This window comes from Rattus rattus, chromosome 1 (assembly GCF_011064425.1).
Source record: "Rattus rattus isolate New Zealand chromosome 1, Rrattus_CSIRO_v1, whole genome shotgun sequence".
NCBI classification, from domain to species: Eukaryota; Metazoa; Chordata; class Mammalia; order Rodentia; family Muridae; genus Rattus; species Rattus rattus.
Window position 1 is genome coordinate 17,533,005 of NC_046154.1, and position 18,003 is coordinate 17,551,007.

General features: G+C 53.0%; 1 protein-coding gene across 4 annotated transcripts in view; it reads left to right on the forward strand.

Moving 5' to 3' along the window:
• Window positions 1–11,057: 11,057 nt before the first annotated feature.
• The window catches only part of Arhgef10l (Rho guanine nucleotide exchange factor 10 like), a 103,320-nt gene continuing 96,374 nt past the window's right edge, over window positions 11,058–18,003 (forward strand). For 2 of the 4 annotated variants that reach the window (XM_032895300.1, XM_032895308.1), the window contains exons 1-3: window positions 11,060–11,249; window positions 16,616–16,801; window positions 17,473–17,506. In XM_032895300.1, coding sequence (XP_032751191.1) covers window positions 11,213–11,249; window positions 16,616–16,801; window positions 17,473–17,506 — 257 coding nt within the window. In that variant the 5' untranslated portion in view covers window positions 11,060–11,212. Of the gene's footprint in view, window positions 11,250–16,615; window positions 16,802–17,472; window positions 17,507–18,003 lie in introns of all 4 variants that reach the window. The other 2 variants (XM_032895291.1, XM_032895286.1) reach the window with 2 other exon arrangements.

An 18,003-nucleotide genomic window follows, 5' to 3' on the forward strand; every position in this document is an offset into this window, starting at 1 on the left:
TGAGAGTTGAACCCTGGGCTTTGCGCGTGCTCGACAAGGTACCCGGCTAGTTGAGCTATAGGCTCAGCCTTGCTTAAAGGTCTGAACTGGGTGGAGGTGGCGTACACCCTTGGTCCCAGCACTCGGGAGGCAGAGGCAGAGGCAAAGGCAGAGGTAGGTAGACCTTTGGGTTGTGGGTCAGCCTGGTCTACAGAATGAGTTCCAGGATAGCCAGGGCTACACAGAGAAACTCTGCCTTAATAAACCAAACCAAACAAGACAAGACGAGGTCTGATATGTAGCCCTGGCTGGCTTGTAACTTTCAAGGTAGACCAGTCTAGCTTCCAATTTGTGGTGACCCTGTCCCTGCCTCCTAAGTGCCGGGTTACAGGCATGAATCACGCTGCCTGGTACACCTGTGTTTTTAAGGTGGGCATTCACAAAGCCATAGAGATGAGCTAAGATGTGTGCTGCTGACCTCAGCGTTAACCCAGGGAGTGGCTCTGCTGCAGGCCGCACGCTCTTCTTCCTTCTGCACCTGAAGTTTTACCTCCCTCTGGTGTGAGCACAGAGGCCAGCCAAGTGAGGAGCAGGTGTCACACACTGCCCCCCAACATGATATGAAGGCAGTGACAGGCCAGGCAGGTGCTCCTGCTCAAGAGACCCTGAGGGTCTCATTTGTGTGTGTGTGTGTGTGTGTGTGTGTGTGTGTGTGTATGTATGTGTGTGTGTGTGTTGTGTGTGTTGTGTTGTTCTGTGTGTTGTGTTTGTGTGTCTCTTGTGTGTGGTGTGTTGTGTATGGTGTGTGTGTATGTGTGTGTGTGATTATGTGTGTATGTGATATGTGTGTAAGTTTGTGTGTGCCTGTGTGTATGGCATTGTGTGTGGTATGTGTTGATGTATGTGTGTGTTTGATGTGTGCGTTTGTGTGTATGATGTGTGTGGTGTGGTATGTATGGTGTGTGTATGTGCTGTGTGGTATATGTGTCTATGTATGTGTGTGTGTGTGGTGTGGTGTGTGTGGTATATGTGTGTGTGTGGTGTACTGTATATAGTGTATATATGTGTGTATATGTGCATGTGTGCGTCGTGTATAATATGCGTCGTCTCGTGCGTCGTCGTCTTGATGCGTGTGTGTGTGTGTGTGTGTGTGTGTGTGTGTGTGTGTGTGTGGTGTTTCCATGTGCTTAAAATGGTCAGAGGACAACTTTTGGGACTCAGTTCTCTCCTTCCACCTTGTTGAGACAGGGTCTTTTTTTCCTGCTGTAGCTCTCACACCCCAGTGTAACTGGTCCATTAGCTTCTGTGCACCTCTCCTGTCTCTGCCTGTCTTGCTGTGACCGCAGGCAGGGGTGTGATGCTGCCTTGAGCTGTGTTTGTGTGTGTCTTCCAGGGACTGACCTGAGGCTGTCAGGCCTGCAGGGCCAGCGCTTTCACCCTCTGACCTTTGCACATTCCTAACCTGAATTCTCAGCCCGCAGAAGTCTCCACACCATCCTCGTGATCTGGAGGAGTGGAGGTCACAGGGAGGGGCCCCAGACGGGGTTACCTTGTACTAGGTCCTAGTAGGCCCTTGCTGCCCTTCTGGGTGGGCCGCCATTAGACGATGGTGGGAAGCGGACTCTGTGGGTATGGAGGTGATGCTGTGCAGCTTAGTGCCCACCCGAGTGTGTGTCCTCTTACTGTGAGATCCCTTGGTGAGCTCTGGTCAGGTCCCAGGCCAAGTCTGCTCCTCACCCCAACCCTGGGAGCCTTAGGTACTCAGTGCGCATGCACCAGTTCACTCAGCAGGAGAGTTAGTCCAGCTTGGACTCCGTGAGCTCTAAGGATGTTCTGCCCCAGAGCACTCCACATGGCATCTTCCTGGAGGTGGGTTGCAATATCCATCTGCCCCATCCAGGGACCTGTCTGTCAGAAGTCTGGGCTGGGTCATTCCTACCACTGGTGCCTGCCACCTGAGGACAGGTATCTGGGTCTCTCTGGCATTGAGGCTAGCAGAAAGCGGGCACTGTGCTCACAAAAATGCTTATTGAATGGCAAAGGGGTGAGAGGCTTGGGGTGCAAGGGAAGAGGGGTGAGATTAACCCCGTGGAGGTCAGGGCAAATGAATTGGGGTCCTAGGGACATTGCCAACGTGGTGACCTGGTCTCAGTGTTGAGGCCACACGTGGACTTTGAATGCTTCTGACATTTGGGGCTGGATGTCATGGGACATGTGCCTGCGTCTCCCACCATATCCCAGAGTCCCCTTAAGATGCTTTCCCCAGGTCCCTTGGCTCTAGCCTACCACCCTTCCCCTGCCTGTCCTGAGGCTGTAGAACCTCAAAGACCATTTTTCCCATCTCAAGCTCCCGATGGCGATAACGCAGGCTCGGTCACTTCATTAGGCCCCGACTTTCCTGCTCTCAGAAATAAGGGCCACAGAACTCCCTCTTAGCCTGGTACCTGTTCCTTTGGAAGTGGGTTCCTTTTTCAGGTAGGGAAGCTGACTCAGCCCAAGGGAGTGACGGACAAGCCCAAGCTTCAAGCTCACTCATCTCTCCGGGTCACAGCTTGGGATGTGGCTGGGAGCCCAGAATCCCCAGAGAAGAGGGCGGGGGGCAGTACAGCTGATGGACAGGAGGAGGTCTTCATGTGCACTCCAGCCTGGCATGGACCCTGGGGACAGCAGGGTTAATGTGTCTGGGACTAAGAGGGGGAGGGAGTCTGAGTCTGGTGACAGCCAGCTTCTCCTCCAGCCAACGGCTTCTCCAAAGGGCTCTGGTTTCCAGGGCAACAGACCCAGGGTCCCTCCCCTCTGGCCTGGCTGTGGGGTAGCTCCTTCCCACAAAGGCCCAGGGGGCGGTGCCTCTCGCCTTTCCTTCATTGACCAGGGGCTGGCCCTAGGAGATGGTTGGGGTGGGGCGGGCACCTACCCTGAGTTGGGGACAAGGGATCCTTTGTTCCTGGGTTGCCTCCATTGACCAAGTCTCTCCCACCCCAGGGAGGAGACTCCCTCTCTGTTTTCTATAAAGAAAGGAAGTTAAGAGACAAGAGCCTGAATGACCCAATGTCTGGGGGCTCAGTGTCTGCATGGCCCTGAGGGGAGGAGCCAGGGCCTGCTGTCTCTTTGGTCCACTCTGCTGCCTGGAGGGAGCTCCCTCTACCCTGCATGCCCCTTCCTCCGTAGGCAGCAGCTGAGGCACAGCCCTGCCTTCTCTTCCAGTGCCTCCAATCTCAATGGCCTCTAGACCTCAGGGAGGTCCCTCGCCCCTCTTAGGCTCCAGTCCTTCTGGGTAGGAAGGAATTCAGATGGGGACTGGCGACTGAGGGAGACACGGGTTGTCTTCATTTCTGCCCCTTGGCTGGTCCTGGACTGGAAGAGCCATCTGTGGAATAGAATCTCCCTGTTAGGGCATTTGTGAAGAACTGACGTGTGGCCTTGTGCCATCCCCATGGCTCTTAAACTGAGGCCAGGACCGCACTGTGATCACAGGTGTGCCTCTTGATTCCTCTCTGCCCATTGTCTTTGTGAGCCTTCCCTGTGTGGGATCTCCATCAGGCGGCCCTTGCTGCTGAGGAATTAATTCCAAGGGCTGGACTTTGCACGGTAGCCATGATGCCCCCTCCTGGCTGGGACTCAGCCCATTTCTTTCTTTCTTTCTTTTTTTTTTTTTTTAAAGATTTATTTATTTTATTTATAGATGGTTGCAAGCCACCATGTGGTTGCTGGGATTTGAACTCAGGACCTCTGGAAGAGCAGTCAGTGCCCTTAACCACTGAGCCATCTCTCCAGCCCCTCAGCCCATTTCTTGCATAGAGCTGTTGGCACTGAGTCCCGTGGGAGGGTTTTAGTGCATGTTTCCCCTCCCTCTACCTGAAGTCTGTCCCTTTATCCCCAAGCGGGGACATGCTCTGTATTAAGTTGGGCAGCTGTCACAGGCACTTGCCGTAGGCCACACCCTGGCCACCGTTCCGGGAGGTGAAGCGCAGCCCAGTACATCCCAGAGCTTCTGGTCTAGTGAGCAAGACCCCTGTAATAGGGGGCTGTGTCACCAACCTTGTGTGTGTCCTGTGTTGGTTCCGAAATAGCTTCTTGGCTTAGGAGTAGCCACGCCCCAAGTCAGAACCTCTATGGGTCTTCTTTAGAAAGTTCCGCAGCCAGGGACCAGAAGCTACGTTGTGAGGTGAATCAGGGGAAGGGTCTCAATGGAGGAAGCGGGGGTGGGTTTGGAAGGTTTAGAAGGAGTTTGCCGATGGAGAGAGGATTCCACCTGAACCATCTGAACCAAGGCCCAGAGATCTGAAGCAGGTCCCCGCTGTCACGGCAGCAGAATTCCAGAACAGGACGGGAGCTGCTGCGACTGGAGGGGCACAGGTGAAGGAAGGGCTAACGTGTGGGAGGGCCTTGCTGAGGGCCTAGATGAGGAAGGGGCTGACCAGAGTGGTCAGGCTGTGGAATAGCCACTGGGATTTCTGAGGTGGGGACCAGTTGGCCCAGGACCTGTCTGATGAGAACTGGAAGCCAGAGAGGCCCCGGAGGACAGTGGTCCAGCCCTAGCTCCTTGCTACCCGCCCCTCCATTCTCCACCTTCACTGGTTTTGTTGGTTTGCTTGCTTTTTTTGCCATCCGGGAGTCAGACCTGCTGCCTCTGAGGGTGCAGTTCCTCAGCTGGGTGCCTGGGCCACAGTCCGTGTCTTGTGTCTCATTCAAGGGTGGCCAGAAGCTATCTGGTACAGATTAGTGCAGCCGGACTCTGCTCCTTCCCCAACCCTGCTGTCACCCTCCACTGTTGTCAGTGTCTGGCTTCACTCTCAGTCCTTCCTGAAGTCTCAGTCCCCCAGGGAGTGTTTCCTGGGGTTCATGAGGGAGGAAGTGGGATGGGAGTCACTCCGAGAGCTACCCACCTGCAGGCCAGTGCCTGGGAACTGTTTAGCTCGTGAGACCCACTGCCACCACACACCCGTACTTAGACTTCAAGCCCCAGAAGAAGGGTAAACCCCAGGGACACCCATAGGCCAGCTGACGGAGTTACTGACCGGGATGGAAGACATATCTGAGTGAGCTGCTGTGAGGGTGCTGGATGCTTCCTCTCTGGGGTCTGGTCACTGAGCTCCACACTGCCTACACACCATGCATCCCCCAGAGTCCAGACTTTCTCCCTCGCTCCCCCGATTCTCACGCTGAGGGTCGCCCCAAAGAACAGTGTGGTATAAAAAGGAGCAGCTCTGGGGTCCCCTGCCTGTCCAGTCTTATTTTTTTTTCTTTTTTTTTCGGAGCTGGGGCCCGAACCCAGGGCCTTGTGCTTGCTAGGCAAGCGCTCTACCACTGAGCTAAATCCCCAACCCTTATTATTTTTTTTAAAGATTTATTTTATTCATATGAGTACAGTGTAGCTGTCTTCAGACACACCAGAAGAGGGCATCAGATCTCTTTACAGATGGTTGTGAGCCACCATGTGGTTGCTGGGATTTGAACTCAGGACCTCTGGGAGAGCAGTCAGTGCTCTTAACCACTGAGCCACCTCTCCAGCCTCCAGTCTTATTTTTAAAAGGTGTCCTCAAGAGGAACAAATCTGTAATCCTACAGCCCGAATACCACATGGCCAGTGTTTCCATTTTAACAGTGGCCACACTGGCTATGGGACGGTTCATCCTCCCATTCTTCGCCTTCGCTCAGGACATCTTTCTGATCCAGGCAGGTGTTTCCCTGGCACAGCCAGAACTGAGATCCATGCTCAGAAAGCCCTGGATTCAGATCCTACTTCGAGCCATGGCCTTTGCGGTCACTACCTGACTTGTATTCTGCCCGCTGGGGAAAGTCCGTCCCTTTCCTTGGACCCGGTTTCCACATCTGGTTAGCAGCTGTACCACATTTGAGTCCGTTTCCAACTCTGAGGATGTGCTGAGGGTCTTGGCAAGTGAGGGTAGGAGGAATGGAATTTTAAGGCCATCCTCAGCTACATAGTAAGTTTAAGGCCAACCTGGGCTACTCTGTTATTACTCTGTTTCGAGTAGTAACGAGAAGAAAATGGCAACAGATTGGTTGAGGGTGTGGAGTGTGATCCAGTAGTCCTGAGCCTGGGTCAAAAAGAAAGTGTGGGTGGTTTTCACTACATGGCTGCTTTTTTCTTTTTCTTTTTCTTTTTTTTTTCTTTTTTTCGGAGCTGGGGACCGAACCCAGGGCCTTGCACTTGCTAGGCAAGCGCTCTACCACTGAGCTAAATCCCCAACCCCGTGGCTGCTTTTTCTATTCTTCCCCCTCCACTCTTTCTTTTTTTCTTTTGATTTTTTTGAGGCAGGGTTTCTCTGTGTAGCCCTGGCTGTCCTGGAACTCTCTCTGTAGACCAGGCTTGCCCCAAACTCACAGATCCATCTCCCTCTCCCTCCTTCATGCTAGGATTAAAGGCATGCGCCACCACCGTCCTGCTTCTTTCTCTTTCCCACCCCAGTGCTCACTGCAAAGGGGCTGAGGGGTCCCAACAGAGGAGGTGAAAGGAGGAGCTTCCTTGCCATACTCACTGGCCTGTCACAGTTTTACCCTGGTTCTGCCCTCCCAGCCCCTTCCCTCTTTGCAAAATACAGCCAGGGGTGCTGAGGATGGGGCTCTGTACAGAGTGCTTGCCAGCTTTGCCCAAAGCCCTGGGCTCAGCCTTCAGCATCGCATAGACTGGTCATTACAGTACACATCTGTGATCCCAGCCCCCAGGAGGCGAGTGCGGAAGGATCAGAAGTTCCAAGTCAGTCTCAGCTATACGGCTTGAAGGCCTGCCTGGTCTAACTATGTGAGATCTTGTCTCTAAAATCACCAAACAAAAAAAAATTCAAAAGGAAGGAGAGGAAGAGGAGGAGAGAGGAGGAGGGAGAGGAGGAGGAGAAAGAGAAGACAGAGGAAAAGGAAGAGGAGGAAGAGGAGGAGGAGAGGAGGAGGAAGAGGAAGGAGGAAAAGAAATAAAAGAAATGTAGCAAGGTTCTGGAATGGCTGGACCCCTGCCCTTGCCTGGCCACTTTCAGATGTTATATCTTCCTCTTCAAGAAAGCCTGCCACAGGGAAGGTCTAGCTTGGCCCTGCTTCACGACACAATCTCCTGGGCTCCAGTTGCTGTCTTGGAAGCTTCCAGAGCCTGTGTAGCTCAGGGAATACTTAAGTGTCATACTCCCCGCCAGCAGCTCCTGTCTTGAGCAGGTCCTGTCCTGCTCGGAGCACTCGTCTACTTTCTAGGTGGCTCCTCTGTGTTATGGCCTTAAGGCCTCCGGGCAAGCATGTGTATACCCACTGTAATGATCAAAGCCTGGAGCTTTGAGAGGGGAGGGGAGGCCATGACCACACAGAGAAGGGCACCCACCATCACTCCAGGATGCTGCCTCTAGATACTCAGGGCTGCAAGTTCTAGGCTCTGGGTCTCCTCAACTCCTGTGGTATGGAATCCCAACAGAGTCCTGTTTACCACCCCTCATTGTGGGGTGACTGTGTGAGGATGGGATGGGCATATTGGCACACAGTCGGTCCTTCCAAGGCTCATGTTGACCTCAGCTGTCCTGCAAGGCATCCCGTGGGTTAGGTCCTAGATCCTCATCTCATAGATGCAGATACCAGGGCTATGCTGAGCTGGGCTGTCAGTAGTCACATGGGACTCTGGCCTGGGCCCCAACTCCAAAACAAACTGGTTGCCACAGCCAGTGTCTTCCGTGTTAGCAAATAACTGACTGGCAGAGACCGGTGTCCCTCAGTCCTCTTTGGACGTTCAACCAGTGTCCTCTGTATTTCTTGTCGCTCATGAGGGCCTGTAGAGGTGACCAGGGGTAGCTTTGAGCCAGTCCCCTCCCTTTCCCACATCCTTCAGAGACTAGTGACTTTGTGCAGAGTGGCAGTTGCAAGCCTGTGAGTGTTAGCAGGGCTCACTAGTGTATATCCTGGCTCAGAGTTTCCAGCCCCCTCTCCCCATTTTAGCCCGGATCACGTGACTCCAAAGTTCAACCCTTAAGTCCAGGGGAGCAGTATAGCCAGGGCGATGAGCAGAGTCGCTGGGATCAGAGCCCCGTGCTGTGTCCTGCTCTGTCAGCTGTGTCCCTTGACTGTGTGTTGTGTCCTGGGGGCAAATCCTTAACCTCTCCGGCCTCTGTTTCCTCCTCTCTGAATGCTGGGGTGATGTGGGAATTCGATGGGAAACGAGGAGAAAGTTTTCCGGTCCCTAAGCACTGTGGCATGTCAACCTGTCTTGGAGGAACCTTAGGCTCTGAAGGAAGAGCAGGGGAGGAGGACATGGGACTTCTCAGCCTGGCAGAGAAGGGCTCTGAATGTCACTGTTGTCCTGGCATCTTCGTGAGTCTGGGTGATGGTGCCTCCATTTTTCCTTCGTGAAACGGGCATTTGTTTTCCTGCCTTTGGGTCTTAGAGCTCATAAGGAAGATCTGAGGGGCTGAGCCCACTGGGAGGAGCCCTGCAGGACAGCTTCCATTTGCAGCTGGGGTGACACCACTTGTGGGGGTGAACCCTGAAGGCTTGTGAATTCACCTCCACAAGGCCCAGGTGCCGTGGGGTGGAGAAGCCGGATGCCCGCCACTGCTGTCTTACTCAAAACACCAAGGGGAACCAGGACAGCCTCTGCCTGTACAGCCAAGGCCAGTTAGCAAGTACAGCGCTGGGCTAGGAAATGGCCCAGTGTGTCAGAGTGCTTGCTGTGTGAGCACAAGGATCTGGGTTCAAATCCCCAGCACACAAGAAGCCAGGTGTGGCCACAATCTGCCTATAACTCTAGCTGTGTGTGTGGGGTGGGTGGGCAGTGAGGAGGGTGGGGTGGGAGGGTAAATACAAGAGGATTTCTGGGCATACAAATATACACACATACTCTCACACATAATTAAAGATAACATATATTTATAAGGTGATGTTGAACTGGGGCTGTACAGTAGCAGAGTGCTTATCTAATACACACACAAGCCTCTGGATTCTAACCCAGTGTCAGAAAGCAAATTAACCCCATTTCTCTGTGCACCGTTCTGAAGTCAAGCAGCATTAAACAAAAACGGGCTGGAGAGATGGCTCAGTGGTTAAGAGCACTGACTGCTCTTCCAGAGGTCCTGAGTTCAATTCCCAGCAACCGTAGGGTGGCTCACGACCATCTGTAATGTGATCTGATGCCGTCTTCTGGTGTGTCTGAAGACAGCGACAGTGTACTCATATACATAAAATAAGAATTTTTAAAAAAAGAAACTAAAGGGGTTGGGGATTTAGCTCAGTGGTAGAGCGCTTGCCTAGCAAGTGCAAGGCTCTGGGTTCGGTCCCCAGCTCCGGAAAAAAAAAAATTAATGATAACGAGAAGTAAGGAGGTGGAACATTTGTGGGAACCCTCTGGATAAAAACTACAGTTAGGGAAGGCAGACTCTGACCCTCAGGGTCCTTCATGGAATCCCGCTCCCTCTCAGGGAGTGAAGGGAGATGCCCACTGCCCCAGGATGAGATGCAGTGACCCAGGACATGTGGGTGTGTGGCAGAGCATTCGCCTGTGGTCCAGGGGACAACAGCAGAGCCCTGGTGACACACTTGACTTTGAGGTGGCTGAAATAGACGATGATATCATGAATGGGGGAACAAGCTTGTGACAGCTAGTGAATACGTTGGATTGTTCTAGAAACATTTTATTTTATTTTATTTTGAGACAGGGTTTCTCCATGCAGCCCTTACTATCCTAGAACTTGCTCTGTAGACCAGGCTGGCGTCAGACTCAGATTCACCTGCCTCTGCCGCTGCCTGGATGAAGGGTGTGTACCACCGCTACTCAGCTTAGAAGGATTGTTAAGAGACTAACATTTGCTGTTTCTGGGAGCTTAGGACCTGGAATAGAAGAGAGATTGTGTGTGTGTGTGTGTGTGTGTGTGTGTGTGTGTGTGTGTGTGTGTGCATGTGTGTGTGTGTGTGTGTGTGTGTGTGTGTGTGTGTAAGCCAGCATGTGCTTATACAAGCGTGAAAGTATGCATGCTTGTGTTTGTGTTTGTGTAGTGCCCAGAGGGGCCAGAAGAGGGCATCAGATCCCCTGGATGTAGACAGCTGTGAGCCACGTGTGGATCCTGAGTCCTCTGCAAGAGCAGCCAGTGCTCTTAACCACTGAGCCATCCCTCCAGTCCCAGGGCTCCTTAAAGAGCACAAATAGTGTGTGTCTTTGGGTTTGAATCCTGCCTCTTCCTAGCTGGGTGATCCTGGGCATGATGCAGGCAGACTCCAGACCTCATTTTCTTATTATGACGTGTCAGTCCACACGAGTGCTTGTTATGGGCTTGGGGTGACCTCCGAGCTGCGTGAGCCCCGTGAATGTCCTCGTCATGATTTTTTTACTGTCATTCTTGCGCATTCCATTTTTAGTTGGTAAAAATAAAAGCTATTTTTAGTTAGTGAAAACAAAAGGAAAACAGGTCCACAGCCAGTTGGTGACATGGTCAGGCTCGACGGAGCCCTCTGCTCTTTTCTTCAGGCTTGATTCCCTCCCTGGAGGGAGCATTAGAAGGGCAGCTACCACATTAGAGGCACAGGGACATCTGACAAGGTTGCTCCAGAGCCTGAGGAGCCCGGTCCCCCGTGGCCCAGCCTGCTCTAAGTGTAGGGAGTGACCTGTACCATCTGGGATTCTGTCCCTGTCCTGTGCCAACCACCTCTTTGTAGCCTGGTGCTTCCTACAACTGTGTACTTAGGTTGGTGGCTGCTTGCCAGCTGGCCAACCCCATAGGGCAGGACAGTGAGCAACAAGAGAGGGTGGCTTTTGTCATGGGCCCAGGAGTCAGAGCCACGGGAGCCTGTGGTGTTGGGGCTCTCATGAGGAGGAAATGTCCAGCCATATTCGTGACCATCCGATCCAGGGCACTATGGTTTCTAGAGCATGGGGACTCGGCTGTTGAAGTGTAACTCCAGGCCCTGGGCTGGAGGACGGGGCAGTGGGGACAGACCTTCTTGGCTAGCCCACAGTCTCCTAAGAGCTGGCCCCTTGACAGTGGGCTAAGGCAGATTGCGGCTGCAGTGAATTCTGGGAAGATGGGGATTTCTACCGTGCAGCTGGCAGTTTTTCTATAAGTTAATGATTTATACCGGATGGAGGCCAGGCCCTTTCTGGGGTTGTCGGGAAGAGCATGCGTGGGGCTGGGCTGGAGCACGGCTTATGAAGCAGGCTCGCTTGCTGTCCCTCCCTCAGGTTATCTGACTGTCTCTGGCTTTCTTTCCACAGGCGAGCGTCGAGACGGTGGTAGACTGAGCTAGACCCTGTCTGATGGCTTCCTCGAACCCTCCTCCACAGCCTGCCATAGGTACTGTACCCCAGGGTCCCAGTGACAGGGCTGGGCTATACTGGTGGATAGGTTGAGCTCTTCGGGTTATATGCACCGTGTCTATCTGCTTCAGGCTCCCTGTCCACAAAATGGATCATGTCAGGCATCTTCTGATGACCTGTTTGTTGCCTAAGATCACCTGCAGAGATGGACAGTTTGGGGACTGGGATTGAGGGGGATTTGGGGCTCAATTTGAAGGTGCAAATTGGGATTGAGTGGGAAAGGTTTGACCATACGATTGGATCTTGGAAGTATCCCAGTCTTGACTGTTTTAAGAAAGGAAGAAAAAAAATATTTACCCAACAAAACCACTTGTTGAGCTGGAATGTAGCCCAGCTTCCTGTGTTTTATTTGGCACCCCCTTCAGTGGGGCCCCAGCTACCACAGGGTGGCATCTGGACCCTGTCCTGGTGGACTGGGCCATGGCCATTTTACCCACAATCCCAGCTTCCTGCCCTCTTGTCTCCCCCTGCCCCTTCCTGACCCCTGCAGGGAGGGAAGCAAGTAAATCTGCTACAGCAAGGGCTCCTCCGTTAGTCCTCCGCTTTCGGATCCTGCCGCTGCCTGCCGCTTGCACTGTGAGCTTTGTTATAGGACATGGTGTCTCTACAGCTCAGTGTCCTTGTCCATAAACCTGGGATGATAATGATGCCCTCTTTAGTACTGTTGCAAGGTTTAAACACACATATGGGACTGCGTGTGGCAACCAGTGCTCAGTGAATAGGAGTGTGCATCATCGAAGGGCGGGGATAGCCTGCGCGAATCCTCCCTGAGTGTCTAAGCCTTGGTGGGACCAGAAGATGAGTCTCTTTCCCTCTGGAATGTTCCTTCGTGAAGTATGACGAAGCCACCAGTTTGCGGTTCAGTACCACCGGCACTGAGGTGGGAGGGGCCTGCCGTGGTGGGTGGAGCCTGCTGCTGTGGGAGGGGCTTCCCAGAGGAGGTTAGGTTTCTAACAGCAATGGTGGCTCCTAGTGTTTCTGTTTCCTAGACTCACTTTAGATTGACTTTCTTGAGGATGGGGTGTGTCTGTCAAGGCCACGAGTGACTGGCACCTGTCATGCCACCTGTCCAGATGGTGAGAGAGGGCTGGGCTTCCAGTCACCCTGGGCTGGGTCGCTGGATTTTCCTTCTGATAAAGAGAGCTGCGGCGTATCCTGGGGAAGGGAAGGAGGGCAGCCAGCTGGGAGAGGGTTTTTTGCTGTGCCAGAGGCCTCAGGTTCCTCTGGTTCCTGCCACTGTCTCCCCCTCCCCTGCTCCCCGCTCCTTTCTTGGTCACTGACTCCTGCTGTCCCATCGAGCTGCACCCACTCCCCATCCAAGCTCTTAGCATGATTCTTCACCCTTCTGGCTCTCTGAGGGTAGCCTCATGCCTGGTCCTATCCCAGGCCCTAGTAAGCATTAGCTGGCTCCTCTTTCGTGCATGGCCTTGTCTCTCCTGGTGCACCTCCAACCCCCTGGGGTCCTCAGTGAGCCCTGAAACCTCAGGTCAGTGTCTTAACTTCCTCACAATCACTGGCTCAGGGCTGCCGGGAGCTGCTGGTTGGATTTCTGGTGACAGATGAGACTAGCTGGAGCTCTTTGCACTCCTGAAGGAGGAGCAGAAGTGACCTGAGCTCTTGACCACCCTGGGGGAGCCGGTGTGACCTGGGCTGGCCTGTGTCTCGGAAGAGACAGCTCATGTTAGCCACGGGCATAGATGGGACTCCGGCTGCACATAATCATGCTGGCGTCAGGAGAATATGATGTCATTAATGATAGCAATGTGCCTGACATTGTCATGCAAACATCTGGTAGTCACTGAGCCCTTGCACCGGGGGCCTCCATGTAAGGCTGTCTATCCTCAAGCAGTCCTGGAGCCCTGTGACCCCATTCTTAGAGCAGAAGCCAAGCAAAGTGTGGCGGTCAGGTCCCTCCATGCTCACCCTACAGCTGATGCTTAAGACCTTAGTCACTGGTGACACCTGCCACATGTGCATGGAACGTCAGGAGCGACAGACAGAGGGCACTGAGTGTCTGGGCATCCGTGAAACAGGATGGGTCTGTGTCATACACTCCCCAGATAGCAGACAGGGACTCCGTGGACATTTACTCTGGGATTGAAATTTTATTTTGAGCGCTGGGTGTGGTGTCAAATGTCTCTAATCCAAGCACTCCCTCTCACCACAGTGTGTTGGAGGCAGGAGGATCAGAATTTCAAGGTCATTCTTGGCTACATAGTGAGTTTGAGACCAGCTTATGCTACACGAGACTCTGTCTCTGAAAACCAAATGAGGGGGAGGGGGGTCCTAGGATCTCCATGGCAACCCTACTGACCAGTGGCAGGCAGATAATGGCCTGAGGGGGTGGGAACAGGGGAAGACATTTTTTTTTAAAGATTTATTCATTTATTATATATAAGTACACTGTAGCTGTCTTCAGACACACCAGAAGAGGGCATCAGATCTCTTTACAGATGGTTGTGAGCCACCATGTGGTTGCTGGGAATTGAACTCAGGACCTCTGGAAGAGTAGTTTGGTGCTCTTAACCGCTGAGCCATCTCTCCAGCCCCAGGGAAAGACATCTGAGAAAAGAGCATCTCAGGCCTGGAGCAGCCAGTGCAAAGGTCCTGAGGCAGGACCTAAGACCAGTGTGACTGGAGTAGAGAGAAAAGGGAGATGGCAGAGGTTCTCTGTACACAAGGGCACACACACACACACACGCACACACACACATGCATGCCTACATGTGCATATGCCCATGTGTACACAGACACATATGTACACACTGTCCATATAGTTGACACCACTGTCAAAACAGTCTCAAAACTGTATTCGATATGGGCTGGCGAGATGGCTCAGCTGCTCAGTGATGGTAATTGCCGCCAAGCCAAAAGATCTGAGTTCGATCCCCAGGACCCACATGGCGGAGGGAGAGAAATGACTATCAAAAGTTGTTCTCTGACTTCCACCAGAGTGCCCTGGCACATACATACATACATACATACATACATACTACATACATACACATATACATACTACATACATACATACACACAATACATACATATATACACAAAAACCCCATAATAAATAATTTTAAAAATTGTGCCCAATCTTATTTTGTTTTTTTTTTTTGTTTTTTGTTTTTTTTGGTTCTTTTTTTCGGAGCTGGGGATCGAACCCAGGGCCTTGGGCTTCCTAGGCAAGCCTCTGAGCTAAATCCCCAACCCCCCAATCTTATTTTGTTAACAGAAATCTTTAAAATATCTGAAATTGTCAACCCAATGCTGAGTGAATGATACTTGGATACCACCAAGTGCAGTTTTATGAGCAGCATTGTATAGTAATTATATAGTTTTAGACGTCTGAAGTGAGTGACTCGTTTCTGGTTTGTTCGTTTCTTGTTTTTGAGGCAGGGTTTCTCTGTGTAGCCCTGGCTGTCCCAGAACTCACTCCGTAGACCAGGCTGGCCTCGGACTCAGAGATCTGCCTGACTTTGTCTCCATGGTTCATCTGTTTAACATTTTATATTACTGTGTGCGTGAGTGTCAGTGTGCCTGTGGAGGTCAGAGGACAGCGTTGTGGAGATGGGCGTCTTTTTACGTCTCTATGTGGGCTCCACTGTGGAACTCAGTCCTCTGGCTGTCGTCAGTGGGCTTCTAGTGACTTCACCCCTTCCCAAGCTATCTTTCTGGGCCCAGAGGTTTTTTTTTGAAAAAGATTATTTTCATGTGTATGTGAGTTTGGGTGCCTATGTCTGTGTCTTTGGAGACCAGGAGGCAGCATGGGGTCCCCTGGAGCTCGGTTACAGGTGGTTGTGAGCTGCTGGATGTGAGTGCTGGGAACTGAACTCAGGCCCTCTGGAAGCTCTCCTAACTGCTTGGGCAGGATCTCCCTTTATAGCTCAGGCTGATCTCAAATCTGTAGTCCTCCTGCCTCAGCTTCCTGAGTGCTATGATGACAGGTGTCAGGCCCCACACCGATCAGGAGAGCTTGTCTCATCTACAGTGTACCCCTGAGTGGCATGCCTGAGTACCTCCTGGCCACCACAGAGAAACTTGGTACTGGAGGTAGCCACCTGCTTGTCCATGTGCTATTGCGTCCACTCTGCTCTCTGCTCTGGCCTCTCTCCCCACCACTCATGTCCTCAGGGGTCTCAGACAGGCTCCGTGTCTGTCACTCAAGTTAGAGCTCTTAGAGCCTTGTCAATGCTGGGGACAATATTTACCCTGGAAATTCCCAACTCGTAGGGATTTGCTCCCTGGGAGAACATATAGCAATGTTTGGAGACACTTTGGGGTGTCATATCAGTGAGGAGCTACTGTCCCAGAGTGCGGTGCTGCTGAACCCCCACCATGTGTGGGAAGGAGCCACGGTGGTACTGTCCCTTGCTGTGAGTGATGTTGAGGCTAAGGAATGTTTGAGGCCCTGCAGCCAGCCCTAGGGAGTTCTGCTTTTCCTTTTTCGTTGTACCAGGGAGGGAACCCGGGGGAGTGATGTGACTTGCATTGGTGAGATTCTGCTCTCCGCTCTCTGCTCCCTGCCGCAGGAAGGTCCTCAGAGTCAGGAGTGTACCCTGATGGACAGAAACCACAGTTCTTCAGTATTTAGACCAAAACCCTAGGGCCACAGCCTGGTCCAGTGGGGCCCTGACAGTAAAGAGCAGAGTCTGCTGTGGTATTTGAGATCCGTAGTTGGCGTAGATCACACGCCATATGGAGTAAGCTGTGCAAGGCCAGGGTGAGCCAAGCGAGAGACCGGAGCAGAGGGAGGCACCTTGTCTGTGAGCTAAGGGATACCTCTGTGCTGGGCTGTGAAGAATGAGGAAATGGGCATAGAACAAACCAGGAGGGGAGGAGGAGCAGAAAGTGAGGCCCTACTGGAGACCTCTGTGCTGGGAACTCAGGTTTCACACCTAGCTCCAGCCATCCCTGTCCCAGTGCCTGGGTGTCATCTGCTCCCCCCCTCCCCACAGGTCCCAAGAGACGAGCTTGCTCACTCTCACTAACCCCTACACAGAAAGCACTAGCACAGAAACACGCAGAAATAGGTGTCTTCCAAGCGCATTTTAAAGGACCTGGAAATCAGCCTGGCGTGCGGTGCCTGCCTTTAATGCCAGCATCTGGCAACCAGAGGCAGGTGGGTCTCTGAGTTCCAGGCCAGCCAGGGCCTTGTCTCAAAAGGCTGAAAGGAGAGACTGTCTGCAGAGCACCTCTACTGCCCTCTTCTCCTCAGAGAACTGACCTAGGGCCCAGGATGCTTTAGCAGACCTTCTGGCTTGAACAGCCTGAGCCCAGTTTCCAGAGCTGCTAACCAGCCTTCAGACACTGCCCCACAGCCCACTAACCCCTCCTCTCTTCCAGGAGATCCCCTGGCTCCCAGAGCTCCAGGCCCCTCCCCCGAGGTGGAGGAGGACTCCGGAGAAGCCTTTGAGTTTGATGACAGTGACGATGAGGAGGACACCAACACTGGCCTGGTTGTCCCTGGCCTCGCCCCTGAGAGGGACACAGAGCCCTCACTGATCTGCTTTGACACTGTCCCCAGCTCAGGTGAGGTGTCTCTGGGAGTCTTGGCGGCAAGTGGGAATTGCAGACAAGTCCCAGAGAACTGGTGGGGAGTCTCAGGCTCCCCGGGTCTCCAGTAAGCAGGAAAGGAGCCACTGGAAGAGACTATATCCTGCTTCTCTTGGGAAAGAAATTCCTGGCATTCCTGCAACATCTGGCTTGCTCTCTGTCGGGGCCTAAATGGAACGGCTTGGCCGGAGTTTCTGCTACACAAGCCCTAAGCTCTTGTAGCCTTCCAGCCATGGCTCCAAAGAACCCATCTGTCTGCTCGGGGAGCCAGCACCCCAGGGGTGGGAGGGTCCAGTCATGTTGTCGGTAAATGCCAGCTGCTGGGCTCTCAGATCTGTCATCTGGGCTACACTGGGGACTGGATCAGCAGGAACTTCCTGCGCATAGCAACCCTTCCAAGAGCTGTGGTTGGTGGAAGCCTGGCAGGGCAGGGTGCTGGTTCTGACTGAGGTTGGGCCAGTGGGGCGGTGTGGGCCAGCAGGACAGGTAGGGAGCTTACTCAATAGAGAGGGGTCAAGGGATAGGCAGGGGATTATTCTACAGGCACCATGGTTCCTTGGAGGGGCGGGGAACAGAGGGTGGGAATGGGCTCAGTTCCTGGGGCCAGGCTCTGCCTCACAGGCTGTCTCTCTCTGCTCTTCCCATAGACCTGGACCCAGCGGCTGCACCACCCCAGACAGAGTAAGTGACCTTTGCCCACTGGGAAAAGAGTGGAGTCGGTCAGGGGTGTGGGACAGGGTGGGACAGTGGTTAGAGAGTACTGTGGTTCGTTAAGACCCTTCGCCCGGATGAGGTCAGTGCCGAGGCTTGCTGTGGTGGCCTCTTTCTCTCTTTTGCCTGGGAGCCTGTTGCATCGGAGTGGGGAGGCCTGGCCCCAGACCCACATCCAGGCCTCTCACTGCCCTAGTGGTCTTGGTGGACTCACAGACTCTCCCAGCATCCTTGTGTTCCTGCTTGAAACGGAAGGGAGAGGAGATTTGCTCCTTGGAGCAGTCCTTGGGAACTAAGATGCTGTGTGGTTACTTCTGCTAATACCAGTCCATTTCTTTCATTTTTTTAAAATTAAAAATTTTATATTTAGTGTGTGAGTGTGTGAGTATGTGTGTGTGTGTGTGTGTGTGTGTGTGTGTGTACATGTGTGTCAGTGTGTGTGTGTGCATGTGCCATGGTTCATGTGT